We start from the raw sequence: 16,752 nt of genomic DNA on the forward strand, positions 1-16,752 counted from the left end.
AAACACAAACACTCCAGTCCCAGCGCGGAAGCCACTTCCGCCGCCCGGCGCCGGCCTCGCCGCCACGTCGCTGCACGTAGCGAACTACGCCCCTTCGTCAGTTCCGGTCGCCGCCACTCCGGCGGCCTCAGCCGCTCCCCCGCCCCCTTCAAAGCCCTCCCGGCAGGAGCTGCTCGCCGGGCGGGGCGGGGCGCTGTGTCACGTGGTCCCAGCAATTCCACCGCCTCCCTCCCCCCAGGCGCGCGCGGCCCCGCCCTCGCTGGCGCCATTGTTATCTGGGCGGCGGTCTCGGGCTCCGGGCGGCCGGGGGCAGGGGCAGCTGCTTCACCGCCCCGCCGTTTGGGAGCGCCGGGGAGGACTTGGGCTTGCTGCTCCCCGCTTCCGTGGGGCGGCGAATCTCCTCTGCGAATATTAATTCACTCACAATCCCCCTTACCTTACCGCGCAACACCGCAGCCCTGGCTCCCCGGCTGCAGACTACGTCTAGCAGGAGAGAGCCCCCCAATATATTCCTGGGGATGGGTGGGGCGGTAGAGGCAGTCGGTGATATTTTACAACAGAAAGAAGGATGAGAGCCTCCGCATCCCAGAAGTTGTCGGTGGGGAAATCTTAACATAACTTGCTTTTATCGGGAGGGGACTGTTTTTGGAGCGGGGGGGGGGGGGCCTCGTCCGGGCCTCCCGCGCGGCGCCGCGTTAGGCGCGGACGGAGCCCCTGAGGCCCGCGGGCGCAGCGCCGGCGGCGGGCGGCGGGCGGCGTCCTCCGCCTCGGCTGCGGCGCTGGTTAATGGGGCGCACCTGCTCTGCAGGTCCGGAATCTGAGGCGCGGGGATTGTGTAACTTGCCCAAAACCAACACGGAGTTGCTGATGTGAGGAAAGTGTATTCTAACCCGCAGGCTGCCCCCAGAACCCGAGTTCACAGGCACCATGCTAGCGGGAGACAGCCCCCAACGGCCCCTCCTCTCGCCTCAGGCCTCCGTAGGACAGGCCGCCGCTTCAGTCTCACGCGGTGGCGTGTGAAGCAAAGCAAAACAAAATTCTGCAATTCGGTGGACTGTTAAATGATGTTCCACTCAGGGTAATGGCTGGTCTTCGGTTGGCCGCTGGCCACGTGCAGCTCCGCCGTGGGACGTCCGTGCCCGTGCCTCGCCGGGCCTGGGGATGAGATCGCCGCGGTGCGCCGCCGGCGCCAGGCCGCGCCGGCCATGTGCATCCTCCAACAGCCGGTCTGCGGTCGCTCCCCAGGCACCAACCAGAACCGCCCGATGCGTCACAGGCAAGTGGCATCCGTGGCACTTGATCCCCAGGGGGTTCTAATAAGGTATGTTAGCCATGGTAATAATACCTCTCGGAAACCCGGGGAGGAATCAGGAAATAGGATATGTCTCATCAGCCCTGGCATGTCAACATCGTGTCCAAAATCAAGCCTATGGCGCCGCAAGCCTGCGTCCGCTTGGTGACTGGTATTGACAGCCGCCCAGGCACCAGGACCTGGAAGGTCAGAGCCACCTTCAGCCCTTCCTTCTTCCTCTCGTGAACCGTGGCCTGTTCTTTCACCAAAACCTCTCCAATCCCCCCAAATAAGCTCTCATCCCAGTGCCCGGGCTGTGACAGCATTTGCAGACCCTGGAATGAATGCACTCTTGCCCTGGCTGTCCCTTCCTTACGCTTCGGCCAGTCACACTAAAAAATGTTCAGTGGTATCCCATTACGTGCTCAATAGAGCCAAAGCTCTTCAACTCCAGACCCAATCTGCTTTTCCTTCCTTCTATTTCTATAGCCTGCCTCTCCCCAAATTCTTATTTTGTGCCCTAACTATACCACCTGCGCTGTATTCCCAGATGTTGCCCGTCTCTCACCCTGGCACCTTCTGATCCCTTTGTTCCCTGCTCCTGGAGCACCGTTCCTGCCCATCACTGTAGGGCTCATGTTGGCCAGGATGCCACCCCCCCCCGGATGGCAGTTGAAGATACTTCTACAGGACTTAGTTATTTCATTTTGCAGTTTCATAATACTTTGTTTCACTTGGTTCTAATATTTGCTTTGTTTTATAGTTAAAGAGTACCTAGATTTTCTTCAGGCTTTTATTCCCATTAGGATTAAAAACAAAAAATTTACTGAGGTTTAGAGAGCGGAAGTGTTGTTTAGAAAGTTTGAGTTTGCCACAATATTTAAAAAACTCAATAAGCACTATTGTGTAGCCCATCTCAAACTTTAATATGTTGACTTTAAGCGCCATTCAAAGCCTAGTTATTAAAGTGTTAGTGTTCTCAAAGACTTCTAGATACCACAGCGGCCAAAATATGACTTAAATATAATAATTTAATATTGTAAAGTAGTTCTTTGGCCCTAAAAGAACGAAAGGCAGTGTGCATGCATTTGCCCAAGGAAGGACCTGAAATTAGTGATGACCAGCAGAAAGAGTGTTATTGATTCCCTGATTACCAGTAACATAACTAGGCCGAGGACCAGGAGGAAGCCCACGGCTGACCCCATCCTGAAGGCACTGCATTGCTTGGGAAACCAAAGAGAAGTCGGTGAGCACTTGCTCTAGCGTCCAAGACCACATCCTTCAAGCTTGTTTGCCTTCCAAATCTATTAAAGAAGCGCGTGTTGGGGGGAGGGGGCGGTAAGAGGGGAAGCCTGGGAGAAAAACCGAGAAGCCGAGACCCCAAAAAGGCGGAGAGAGATGGGCGGGGATCCGCCCGAGAGAGACCTGCCGCCAAGCCACGCCCCCGTTTCCTAGGTAACGGGGTAAACAGCCCTGCGGCTCCTGCTCCTCGGGGACCTCGGCCAGGTGTTAAGTGGCAGGCGGGAAGCAGTGGGGAGGGGAGATGTGTGCTTTCGTGAGAGTGGGGTCCCCCAAAGGGCTAGAGCCCCCAAAGGAATTGGGAACTTCCCTCGAGGCAGGTACAGGTTCCCCCTTAGAGATGAGTACCATTGGAGGAATGAGGGTGTCTGAGAGGAGATATCCCCTGAGCATGGGGGTCGGATTAAGCCAGGAAGGAAAGGATGATTTAGGAGAGAGGAGGGTCTTGACGGGAACAAAGTCTCCCACGGAGTTGGGGCTCAGAGTGGGATTACGAAAAGAAGATTCCCCGTGGAGAGACAGCCCCTTGGTTAGTAATAAATATGAAGAGAGAATGGCATCATCAGAAACAAGATCTCCATTTAACAAGGAGCTTGAATTGAGGTTAAAAAGACAGGATATTTCTAGGACCCTCACGGAGAGGAGTAATTTAGGAATCAACAGGGTCTCAGCCCCACCTTCTCTGGGTGTGTTGCCAGAAAGAGCAGGTTTAGAGAATGAGTGTCTTCTGGCAGGCTGTTCTGGACGGACAATGAGGACTCCCCTGGGCATGGTGTGTGAAAGCCCACAGGCTCTAGGGAGCAGGAGAGGTCCTGCGGCTAGTGCCCTCGAGGGGTTAGGGCCATCAGTGGAGAAGCAGCTGACTTTGGGTGTGGAACCCAGCCAGGAACTGGAAAAAGAGTCGACTTGTATGGTGGCGAAGCCCTGGGCAGAGATGAAGCCTCCTGTGGAGGTAGATATTGGGCTGCCCCAACCAGAGGAGCCGGATGAAATGAGGAACACAGAGCCCCAAACAGGCTTGGTGATAGAACCTCCTGAGTGCCAGTTCATACAACAACCTGGAGGAAAAAAGGCTGAAAACATTGAGCCAGGAGTCGAACCACCAGATCGCATCAGACCCATCTACTCTGGGCAATTTTTTGATCGAATGCCTTGCTATCCAAGTGTAAGTTTTCCCCCTGGGAACTATGTATAGCCATATCTTTATACTTGTTTGGGTTTGTGGGGTCAAACTGCCAAGATTTCATTGGGATTCTGATATTCCTTGTCCTACTGGACTCTTTCCAGCTGTTACTTTGTCCGATCTCTGATTCTCTGCCTTCCCTTCTAGATGTCAGCTTTGTTTTCTGTGCACACCAGTGGCTCCTCTTGATTTCTGTTTTCTCCTTTGACCTTTATTTCATTCCTCAGTCTGCATTTCTCAATCCTCTCACTGAGATACATGTTGTATCCTAATATTCATGTTTCTTTTTCCATAGAAGCCCCCTTTTTTGGTCAATAGTCTTAATTGCTGTTCATAATTTCTTTTAGATTTTTCCTTTTTTTTTTAATGGATGAGAGAGAGAGGAAGGGAGGGAAACATAGATTTGCTTTTCCACTTATTTATACATTCATTGGTTGATTCTTTTATGTGCCCTGACCAGGGATCAAACCTGCAACCTATATCTGGATGACGCTCTAACCAACTGAACTACCCAGCCAGGGCCTTCTTTAGGATTTTCTAGGTAGACAATCATATTGACGCTTTTATCTTTCCCTCTTTACTATATATACCTCTCATTTCTATTTTCTATATCATTGCATTGCCTATGATCAATAATATGATGTTGAAAGTAAGGTTTCTTTCCTGACTTTAATGGGAATGATTGTAATGCTTCACTATTGAGTATTATTTTTGCTGAGGATTTCTGATCAAGTTAAGGACACCTATATCCACTGTCAGTTTGCTAAGAATGTTTAAAAATCAGAAATAGACCTTGAGCTGTGGAAAATTTTCCCATTTGTTGAAATACATCTTTTCCAGATCAAAATGGTTAATTTTCTAATTGCAAACAATCTTCATATTTCTGGGCTAAGCCCTACCTGGTGGTGATGTAGGAAGAAGGAAGGAAAGGTTCGAAGAAAGTTTAACAAATTATAGTGTCTACAATGACTAGACAGTATGTTAGGCACTTTGGCTACAAAAATGAAAAAATGATGTCTGCTTCCAAGGAACTCAGGAGAGCCTAGAGACTTGAGACCAATAGAGAAATGATTTTGTAATATGGCAAAAGTCATGTAAAGGGATATCTTATTTTCCCCCCTTGTTTTATACTAGGGGAACCTGATAGCTATTTGGGGAATGGATAGAAGCAAAGGAGTCACCCATTTGTGAATCTTGTGAGAACTTGCTAGTTATGCAAGCCCTGGTACTGAGAAAAGGAGAAAAATTTTATTTTGTCTGAATTTGTAAAGAGCCAATCTCTGCAGAATTCTGAGAAGCGGGTGGTTGCATAATGGATTCAGGGCCTTCTGGGCAGAAAGAAATTGATGCTATCACACCTAACTTTTTATCTGAGGTACTCAGAATTAGGGATGTCTATGGGTAGAACACAGTGATCTTGGCCAAGGCCCAGTGGGAAGATGGGACCATAGTGTTAGCCCACACTGAGTTGAGAGAGGAGAAGGCGACATGATTGTGGGTTGGGAGGTCTTCAGTAGCTAAGACTGGTGTTGTATCAACCTTCCTAAATTGACTTGAATCTTGGAAACCAATTGTGTAAGAAGTAAAATAGGTCACTGAAAGCTGTAATATTGGGGGCTGATGAGGAGGTAGCCATGTGAGGTGCCACTGGTATGGTTAGGAACTGAGCAAGGAGGTGGTTGGTGAAGTGGGAATTTGGTTACATACAGAGGCCTGAACAGATAAGTAAATATATTGAGAACAACAGGAACCAGGTTTCTCACTGACAGAGAAAGAAACCTACAAATATGAGAAGGATGGAAGTAATTCTTCTGTGTTGGATAGTAATTGGAGGTAGTGGTGGAAACTCATGCTGTATCTATGTCTCTGTCTCTGTCTCTGTCTCTGTCTGCGTCCATGTCAAAATCCATGTTTATGTATCTACACACTTAACTAAACATAATATAGAACTGATATAGAAGCTAGTGTGTGTGTGTGGGGGGGCGGCTGTATACATATATACATTTCCTAACTCTATTTTCTAAGAGGACCTAGAAACAATGTTTATCTAGTAATAACGAGCACACCAAAGCACAGATCTTGATTTTTAAATATCATTCCCTATTAAAAGGAATCAGGACTCTTTGGGGCAGTGGCTAACTCTGGGGCCCGTGCAGTGCAATATGACCTTGGAACACCTTTGAGAGCCAAAAAGAAAATTTTCAAAGAATAATACGGACATGTCAAAAAGGCACAGAAACAGGCTTGAAGAGGTGCCAAATTGCCCAAACTGTTATACTTTGAGCATTGAGTAAAATTACTGTTTAATGAAATAGAAATCCATGAGCCCATACTGATATAAATACAGGAATGATTGGATAAATAGCAAGGAAAGAAAGCTCCCCTGCAGTATAATGCCAAGTAATAATGTAGACAGGACAATGGAATTAGAAAGTCACCACTTGGCAACTCTGAGAGTAATAATGGTTTAGATAAGAGTTATCAACGGATGCCAAAACAGTAGGTAAATCTTAGTGAGAAACTGGATATTTACAGAGAATAATTATTAATTACAAAGACAAAATAACTTCTCAGTGGAGAAAGCTAGTTGTCAGGCATTACCTTCCTTTAGTGACCAAAGTTAACACCACAAGTAATAGGACAAATTGACAGAGTGTGCTCCCTGATAGAAGAACACAGCACTATTTTTGTGATATCCCTGACAAAAATGTGTAACTTTAATAAGAAAACTCTGGTCAAACTGAGGGACATTTTACAAAATAACTAGCCTGTATTCAAAAAATGTCAAGGTCGTGAAAGACAAAGAAGTATTAGGAACTGTTCCTGACTGAAAGAGACCAAAGGGACAGGACAGCTAAACGCTGTGTGGTGGCTATGGAGGTATCTGGCTCCTCTATCTTCAAGAAGACAAGCTGTGGGGAGTATACCTGATTGAGCATCCACCTGCTGCCCCCTGGACCTACCCCAGTATTCCCAGTGACTGAGCATGGCAGGGATACTAAAATTTTACCCAATGTAGAATTCTTTGAATGGGAAATTCAGGCTCAGGGATCACTCTTTGGCCTGGCCAACATTTTCTGAGAATTGTGCTATAGTCTGAAGGTCTTTCTTCTTGATACTTCCTTCCCTCTCCCCTTTCATAGGTGTCATGGTCTGAAAGCTCTCCCTGCCTTCTCCTCCCTCCTTATCTTTCACAGGTCTTTCCCCTAATAAATATCTTACATGTCTAATCTTGTGTCTGCTTCTTAGAGGAACCAAGCGATCACACTGTGATCTTGGATTTGCTCCTTTTGCTCTAAAGGACAGTATTGGGGCAACTGGTGATATTTGAATGGGGCCATTACACTTGCTAGTAGTACTATATCAGTGTGAATTTCCTGATTTCTGAGGCCTTTATTAGTTTTTTGTTGTTTTTTTTAAAAAATAATAAACCACAAAGGAAAAGAAAATAGAAGAGGAGACAACAGTTAAGAAATTTCAATAAATGTTAGAAAACAGGAAGATGGGGGAGATATGGCAACTGATTTTGCAGAGCAGGAAAAAAATGAAGTTTGAGGGGAATCAGGTGATAATTTCTACCGGAAATGATCCAGTTTGCCTGGAACAATCCCTGGGAAACTCAGCCTTTGGAAGAAGGTATAGTAAAGCTTGGATCTGAAAATGAAAGAATTGAAAGTCCCTGTTCAGTGCAGTTGGGTTTCCAGTTCCCCTTTCCATCCTATGTTACCTTGACTCCCTACCTCTGTGCGTCAGCTTCCACTTCCTTCCACCAAAACTGTGGATTTATTTTCCCCAAAGTGATTTTTGGGAAAGACCAAGCCCAAGATAATATGGGGGGGGGGGCAGCTCCAGGCTGAAAATGGGGCATTAAAAATGAAAGTATACTTTCTGTATTGCAGTTTCCCTAACTTCCTCTCTCAAAGGCCCCTGGAGGGCCAGCAGCCAGGAGTAAAGCCAGCCCTCTCACCAGTAGACAGTGCATAGAGAGGCAGTAGAGCATCCTGCTTAGGAGCCAGCCTGCTTCTGTTCAGGTATCTGCCAATATATGAGCAGTGTAACCCTGTTATTAGAACTCTCTGTGCCTCAATTTGATGGTGATGATAATAGAACCTGCCTCATTGAAATCAATGCTTAGAACAGTGTCCAGCACATGCTATGTGCTTTATAATTGTCAATTATTATTACTATTGTTACTATTCTCAGGAAATTCTGAATAGTCTAGAGGGAAAAAATGGTATTAGGGGTTCTACCAAAATAAAGGCTGCTTCATCATCTTAACACCTTATAGGAAAACCTAAGAGTCAACAAGCCCTACAACAGACTCAGAGCTACTAATCATCTTTGAAGTGGCTAACTTTTTAATTTGAAGCTCAGACTCCAGCTTGAAATGGAGGGTCTAAACAAGCTAACAGAAAATATATGCACAAACACAGAACAGAGGAAAATGTAAACACACATAAGATTACCTGAGAGATAAACAATGTTGCATCCATAAAACTTTGGAACTTTTTAAAGAATAACCAGAGCCCTAGCCAGTTTGGCTCAGTGGTTAGAGCATCACCCTATGGACTGAAGGGCCCCGGGTTTGATTCCTGCCAAGGGCACGTACACGTACCTGGGTTGCAGGCTCAAACCCTGGACCCGGTCGGGGCTCATGCGGGAGGCAACCAATCTATAGGCCTCTTTCACATCGATGTTTCTCTCTCTCCCTTCCACTCTCTCTGAAAAAGCAATGGAAAAAGTATCCTCAGGTGAGGATTAAAAAATAAAATACCAACCAGAGAAGAAAGAATTACTTAGAATTTAAACATGCTAATTTAAATAAAAATTCAAAAGGGCATTGGAAGATGAAATCAAAGATATTTCCCAGATATTAAAACAAAAAGGAAAAGATTAGAAATATTAGGAAATGGGCACGCCCTGTGCCATTCTGTTGGGCACGTACATTTGGCCGTCTTTTCTCCCAGACTCTAAGAGTCCCCTCGAGACTTGCAACCAGGGGAGCAGCGAGCGGCAGAAGAGGACTCCTTTTTGACTCTGCAACTTCTTTTTCTGAGTCCATGCAGCTGCTACTATAGCCTGCCTGCTTTCTGCCTCTCCAAGGGCATATTATCTCTTCACTCTAATAAATCTTGCCACTGTTGCTTAAAATACTAAAAAAAAATTAAAAAAAATAAAAAAGGAAAAGAAAAAAAAAATTAAGAAACATTTTATTAATAGTAGTTCCAGAAAGAAAGATAAAGTGGAGAAAATTATCAAAGAAATGCAGCAAAATTGTAAGGAGTTAATTGAAGATCAAACCAAATGAAGGAGAAAGAAGATCTATACCAAAAAGCATTACTGTGAAATTTCTGAAAATTAGGGATACAGAAATGACTCTAAATACTCTTTTCCTATGGAGGAAAAGAGGCCACATACAATGGAACAAAATTCAGAACTGCATCACTTCTCAAACAACAAGACCATGTTTTAAAGGACATTGGCATAATGCCTTCAAAATTCAGAAAGAAAATGATTTGTTACCTTGTATTCTATACCTAGCCAAACTATTAACCAGTGTAAGAGTAGAACACAGACATTTCCAAGGGTGTAAGGACTCAAAAATTGGCTTTTTATGCATTCTTTCTCATGAAATTAATAAAGAATTTTCTTCAGTGAAATGGGGGAGTAAACCCAAAAGGAAGAATAGATGGGAGGAATGGGCAATCTAGCTCTGAAGAAAGGCAAATGAAAAATTCCCAGAACAAGACCTCTGCACCAGACCTAAAGAGCAACCAGCAAAGATTGAAGACATAACTGTCAGCTGCCTTGAAATGATAAAGGGAAAGTAGATTAAGAGGTGCATTACTGGGAATGAACAGTTATTATCTTTGCCTTGGGCAAAGAAGGACAGATAAGATCCAAATTAGAATTAAGTGAACAAAGGACATTTACCGAAGGAGCAAAGTTAGGGTGTTGGTGGAAACACCCCCACACAACACCCCCCTCCCCCCCCCCACACACTCAGAATTACTTAACATTTTATCTTGAGTTTAGCTGAATGCAGCCATGTTCCCATTGTACTGATAGGAACTCTGACAAGATTATTTCTGAATACCGAGTCCCAGCTTTTCTCAGAGCTCCTGTAATTGGATTACAATGCTAGCACTATAAAAAAACATACGTTTATAAATATTTAGCATTTAATGTTTGTATTATGTGTCAAGATTGCTTTAGATTTATAATTTTTTCTTACTTTTTTCCTTAATTGTGTTAAGTAGCTGAAAGTAACTTTTGTAGCACTAGAAGCATAGGCCAAATTTGCAATAAATTTCATTCTTCAAAATGTTACCCCCTACCTTCTCACCCCTTCCCCACCCCCATTTCCCCTACAATGATCAACCATGGGGCTTTTTTTTTTCTTTCCTTAGGCAGGGAAGGTTATTCCAATTGGATACAGAGTTGCAACCTGCTTGACCGAAAAACTTCCAAGGGTGAGCATTTCAATATGCATTTATGTTTATATTTTTGCCTTGCGTATGAACATTAGCAGATAGACAACTCTCAACATTCCTTATGAAAGATATTTACACTTAATGTATTGCATGTGGATTTGGACTCTTGACTGAATTTTGAGGCCTTCTATTGATTTTGTCCAAGGAAGTGAAAATTCCAGTTCTATGATTTCCAGCTTTATAAAATACCTACAGGGGATTCCATTTATTTCAAAAGGAAATATTTATGGTATACTTTCTAACCTAGATACTTCCTGGTTGTTTTCTAAATATAACTTTTAAAATAAATTGTTCATTTCCATAAAAAAACAACAAATTTCAGGAAATTTTATTATTTGGAGCTCTAGATCCCCATGTGCTTACTATACACATGCAATGAAGGGTGTTCATTGATTGGTATAGATCAGCGATCTTCAACCTTTTTCATCTTGTGGTGAGACAGGCCAGTAAGCCAGGGCAAGTGGAATAGAGAAACGGAGACAAGAAAATTAAATAAGGCCCAACAGTTTGGGCAGCTTGCAGCCAGCTTGCAACAAGACCTTCCCTTCCCCAACCAAGAACACTTGAGAACAAATGGTTAATACCTCTTCTCTCTAACCAGAGAATATATAGCTTAAATCATCCTGGACCTGTTAAGGCAGGATTGGGAAGGGGGAAGGAGAGAAAGGGCAGTTTTATCTTACTCACTGAACAAAGAAGTCAGCAGTCTTGGGATTTGTCAAGATAAAATCACCAGATGTTCTCAGAAATTCTGGGAAAGCAACAACAAAGTAAAAGGAGGACCTTGAAACCTAGTCTGTGTGCAAGATATCCAGCAGAGGAACCTTGAAACCTGTAGACAGAAAAGCATAAAACCGTAAAGCTCCACCAGGCAGGGTGCTCAGATTAGCTGGGTGCCCACTTGTGCTTTATGCCAAGTGCATTTTTAATAAATTTGCTTACCTTGCTGCCCTAATAAATTTGCTTGCTACAACGTTGATGTCCAGTGTCACTCACTTGAAATCTTTCCTACGAGATTGATAAGAACTGAGGAAGGGACAGCCCTCTCCTTCTGACTCTGAAAAGATGTCCGATAACATCTTTTCTGGGTCTGATAACAATGGCACACATTATTAAAATCCTGTGGCACACCAAAAACATATTTTTGCCGATTTGACAAAAAATAGGTATAATTATGATTCACACTCGACAGCTGTTGTTGTGTTGGCTGTTGTCATTTTTTTTTTTTAATTTGACAATCTAAGGGAAAAGAGGTCAGTGCCTCTGACTAAATAGTCAGGTGTTGCATGTTTTAAAAATACTTGTGGCACACTGGTTGAAAATTGCTGGTATAGATTAGTCCTAATATTTTAAAAACTGTACTTAATAATTCTATTTTCTTGTCTGTTTGTAGCTAATTACTCCACCCGAGGCAAAAAAATTTTTCAACTTCAGATATCCACCTGCTGGAGCCGAAAGAGTATTTTATGGCAGAGCGAATGATCCTCAAATTGCACCTTATTTGACACATGGGATAAGATCTAAAATTTCAATACCGGTAACTTCTTTTTCCCTCTATATGACTACTAATTTACCAAGATAAAAATGCAGTCTCCTCTTCACCCTTAATCTTGAGCACTGAAAAAGTCTTGCGGCTCTCCTGTCTTTCTCCTTTCCCTCTTCTTCCTCCCAGGTTCTTTACCTTTCCCTTTCTCTCTCCCAAGCTCCAAGGGCCGTCTTTTGCCTCTTTAACTTGTTTCCTGAGCCCATTTCTTCTATGGCTTGCTGCTTCTTCTATGACTTTCTAAACTTTCTCTTATAGTTTGGAAAAAAAAAAAAAAATCCCAAGGAGTGGCTGCCAAAAGAAATTAATGGTTTAAGCCACAAACTAGATATTCTCTCCTCAGATAATAAAAGCCCAGTTGCACCCCATATTCTAAAAGTAATGAGAAATGCTGTCAGGCTTTGTTAGGGAACAAGAAACACTGGATGTTTATTGCCTCAATATCACAGGTGGGGCCTGAATGTTCCTTGCTATTCACTGAATGAATAATCTAGATTCAGAAGAACATTTGTGGAAGACATGTATTTCTTTTGCTTGTCATTCCCATTTTTCTGGAATATTGAAGCCAAGTAACCTGGGAGCTCCTCTCATTAATCTTGTAACCCCATTGAAACCTTTTAACCCCCTTGAAAGTTCATGTTTAGGCATGTTTAAGCTTCATAGCCCCAATTGTGACAGTTTGAAGGTGAGCAAAGCAATGATGAGGAGTTATTTTTCTACAGTCATATTTTCTTCTCTCTAGCTATTGATTAGAACGTCAGCTTTCAGATTTTTACTTCTTTTTGTTCTTACATCTGTGCTTTGTATGGTTTCTTTAGGCAAAGGTATTGATAAACCCAGAGCCTATTACAACATTTCAACAGAAAATTAAAGATAAAAAGGAATCAGTATATTTTAGTAATCAACGAGCACCGTTAGGAAAGTCTCACGATCAGTCGCCGGGACTGCCTAAAGGCCTGGATGTACTAAAGACGACATTTGGGACTCCAGTCATCAGAGGTAGTAAAAAAATAAGGGATAGGAGGGGTGGTAAAATAATTCTTAGAAAACTGGATTAAATATCCCATTGGTATGATGTCTGGTGGTGGTGGTGCCAATGATGAATGAAGAATGAAAGATGGGATCATAGCAACAAAGTTACCTTTAGACCCAGAATCCTTAGAGTTTATGTGTGCTAGGCAGTAGAAATTCAGGTTTTGAAGTGGAGATTCAGTGAGCATAGTGGAGATGATATAAAGACAGGAAAGAGAACCCTGACCAGGTAGTTCAGTTTGTTAGAGTGTCATCCCAATGTACCAAGGTTGTGGGTTCAATCTCCAGTCAGAGCACATACAAGAAGCAACCAATGAATGCATAAATAAATGGAACAACAAATTGATGTCTCTCTTTCTCTCTCTCTCAAAAAATCAATAAACTTTTAAAAAAGAAAGGCAAGAAAGAGAATCAGGAAAGTTGACATTGGGACCAGCTGTGAGGGCTGCAATCCCTTCGCCCTAGACATTTATTTGTGGGTTTTATTTCCACCAATGCCTCCCAATGTGTTCATAATGCTTAACTCTTTATGAAACTCTTACATAAAATAGACCACGGAACAAATAAGCTTGGTAAATGCTGCACACCTCCCTCCTCGCATGCAGATCCACAGTGTCTACCCATGTACTAACAAATGTAGGCAGGATACAGAGCAGACTTGCCCTCTCATTTTGAGAGGGAGTGGAACACATCTTTCAACGAACAACAACGCATAATTGAATTGGTCACAGGCCATTATTTGTTTTGAAGCCCCAGGCTCCTGCCATGTTGTTGGGTGTCTTTCTTTACACATTTCTCACATTTATCTTCCACTGTCCTTTTCAGGTCTCTATCTTGTCTCCGGGGTCTTACAGGAGACCTCAAATTCCATCTTTACCCTTCAGAGAAATTCGGTTTTCTTTGTCTTTCTGCTCTCGTTAAGGCTCTGCTCCAGGACTTTCTTCACCAAAAAAGTCCATTAAATTATTTTCCTTAACATAGTAACATCCACCCTGGAGATAAATTATGTCCGTCTCTTGGAATGCAAACTATGCGGTTGTACTTTATTGTAGCAGATCTTAATTTAAAATTTGCAACACAGAAAATGTATTTTAGAGCAGATGAAATATCCTTTTTCTTTATAATAGAATTAAACATTGTATTTATGGCATTACAGCATTACAGTAATGATATCATCACTGCTGTCTAGGACTAGCTCATTTAATAAGCAAAGTACTGTCTAGGTGCACCTTACTTAAATATATAACAGAAAGATGTTCCAAGATGTGTATATGTGTATTAATACATATAGTGATTCATCTATCAGAAAGAAGTACTGCTTTACAGGATTATTTTGAGTAGGACCACTTCTGGTATTCTTAACTGTTTGTTTACAGACCTCAATTCTGGTGGAAAGTCCAAAGGGAAGAAAATATTGTTAGGTTGAAAGGGAAGAATGAAATTATAAATGGAATTATATTTTATAATCATTATAGTGTAATATTAATTATTTTGTATTTAATCTATAATAAATATATCAATTATTAGATATTTAGTTACTATATAATAGATGCATTTATTATAATTATGTTCTATATCATTATATTATCTATTATTAATCTATGTTGTTAGGTTGAAAGAGTGAAATTGTAAGTGGAATTATATTTAAAAATCATTATGTAAAACAATGAAAATAAAATAATTCTCTATGTACAAAACCGTGGGCAACCAGTCCTGAGAAAACAGCTGCTAAACAAACTTGTTATAGCTCTAGGTTTGGGAGCAGTAGAAAGAATAATTTCTTTCTGATTCCAGCAATTTCCCTGGTACTTTTGGCTGCTCTGAAGATGGATATTCAGTTCAAAACAGACTCAGGGTGTGTGCTCCAGTGTACAGCTGCCAAAATGTGCACCAAGGCTCCCCCACAGGGCATCAGGGTTACTGAAACTGATTTGTGATTCAAATTTGCTTAGATCATCATGACAAGTCTAGAGCAAACTAAAAATCAAATTTGTCTAGAGATTCTCAGAATTGGGAATTTAACCGGACTTGGAATATGCCTCAGGACAACCTAAACGGTTAAGTGATACAGAGTTCTGATGTTCTTTAGAATTCTAGGGAGTGAGCCAGGTCAAACGAGAGTCCCTGGAATAGTAACATCTGCGCTGTGTCCTGTCTGTCTTGATAAATCTTCCCTTATACTGTATTGGCTTCATGTTCTCCTAGGGTGGCCATATAGCTTATGCATTCAGCTGACCTTGTTTGTCATTTTTTTCTACTTAATTTAAATATATTATAAATAGACAAAAATATCTTAAAACTGGTGTGGTTAATTCTTTCTTTAGAAATATCTGCCAGAGATGTGGTGAATCCACCGAAATCCTATCAAGAAGTGCTTGGCGAAGCAGAGGAGGGACACAATCTGTATCTTGTTTCTCACAATGATTATTATGCGGGTAAGTGTCTTCCAGTGTAAAATAGGTCCGGTGACGTGGGCCTCTCAGATTTGTTAAGGAGAAGTGAAAGAGATCATGTGCATAAGGTTAAGTGCCTGTCATAGAATGGGCGATCGATAAATAACATTTTTTAGTAAGGTCATAAATCCTGGTAGCTGGGCATGCGTGTACTCTTATACATTTTGCACATAAAATGTAGAGCTATATGTATCATTAAAATGAAAAACACAGGTAAGAGAGATTAAATGTTAGTGTTATTTTGTTTTAGTGGTTTTAGGCTTTAAAAGTACTGTTCTTTTTCATATGTCAGAATTATTCAAAGTGCTTAGCTTTATATGAGGAATATTGATTGGGTAATGGTTTAAGTGAACAACTTTTGAATCAGATATATCAGGTTCAAATTCTAGCTCATCTTTTAGACCTTGACTATTTTACTTGTCCTATTAACATCTATTCTAGCCTCTTAAATGAGGATAATAATATTATGAGGATTAAGTGAGTGCTTGCAAAATGCTTAGCATAGTGCCTGGAATATGGTAAGAGCTCAATAGTGATTATTATTAGTATTAAGTCATCTTAATTAATAGTAGCCTATTACTAGAATTACTCTATGGCATAGCTAAAGGGCATTAGGTGTGTATAGTGCTATAAAACACGACTTAGTCGTTGATGTGTTGATGTTAAGTAGCATCTTGATATAATAGAGGGTTGAGATTTAGACACTGATATATGTCCTGAGAAAGGTGCTGAATTGTGAATGATTCATGAACTCAACCTCCATTAGCTGGAAGCAAGGCTCTCCCTTGAATGCAGCTCAATGCACCTCTCTCCCTGGCACCTCCTGTAGTTCTTTACTCCCCCCCTCCCATTGCACTTCCTCTTTAAGCTCTTCCTTCTAAACTTTTGCTCATAGTTGGGACTTGTCTCCTCTGCCCACTGTCAGAAACCTGCCATTCTGTTCTTTCACGACCAGTCTCTGCTGGCTCCCTACACTCTGTAACATGCTCCCAGTCCTGAGATTGTCTCTTCCCTCCCTTTGTGACCGCCACTCCTTCCACCCACCTGGTCACCACATCCTTCTCACAGCCTCCACATCTCTTCATATCTCCACCCCCTCGACTTTCTGACTCCCTCCCTCTCTTCCCTCTAGTCCTCCCTTCCTTTTTTTTCTCCTTCACTCCCTCTCTTGTGAAAATGTTTTGTTCATTTTGGGGGAAAGTTTAGTACCTATCGCACGATCTAATCCAATGCCTTTTAGTTGTCTTAAAAAGGCCTATATGAATGAATATGTGTAGACAACTTACGAGATGTCTTATATGCATTTGGCAATTGGAGGTAAATGAGTGTAGATTTAAAAAACATTTTGAAGAGCTCTAATGGACTATAACATGACAGAAATTAACTTCGTTTGCTGATTTTTACAGAAGTTTTATTAGCCTTTGAAAAATCATGAAATCCAATCTTTTAAATGTCTT

General features: G+C 42.2%; 1 protein-coding gene across 1 annotated transcript in view; it reads left to right on the forward strand.

Moving 5' to 3' along the window:
- The first annotated feature begins 2,834 nt into the window (after positions 1-2,834).
- EFHB (EF-hand domain family member B) overlaps positions 2,835-16,752 on the forward strand; it is a 38,137-nt gene continuing 24,219 nt past the window's right edge. Inside the window, exons 1-5 of the mRNA XM_016198777.2 lie at positions 2,835-3,755; positions 10,184-10,246; positions 11,661-11,804; positions 12,629-12,809; positions 15,167-15,277. Of these exons, the coding sequence (XP_016054263.2) occupies positions 2,835-3,755; positions 10,184-10,246; positions 11,661-11,804; positions 12,629-12,809; positions 15,167-15,277 (1,420 nt within the window). The remainder of the gene's footprint in view (positions 3,756-10,183; positions 10,247-11,660; positions 11,805-12,628; positions 12,810-15,166; positions 15,278-16,752) is intronic.

Source organism: Miniopterus natalensis, chromosome 15 (assembly GCF_054644295.1).
Source record: "Miniopterus natalensis isolate mMinNat1 chromosome 15, mMinNat1.hap1, whole genome shotgun sequence".
NCBI lineage: Eukaryota > Metazoa > Chordata > Mammalia > Chiroptera > Miniopteridae > Miniopterus > Miniopterus natalensis.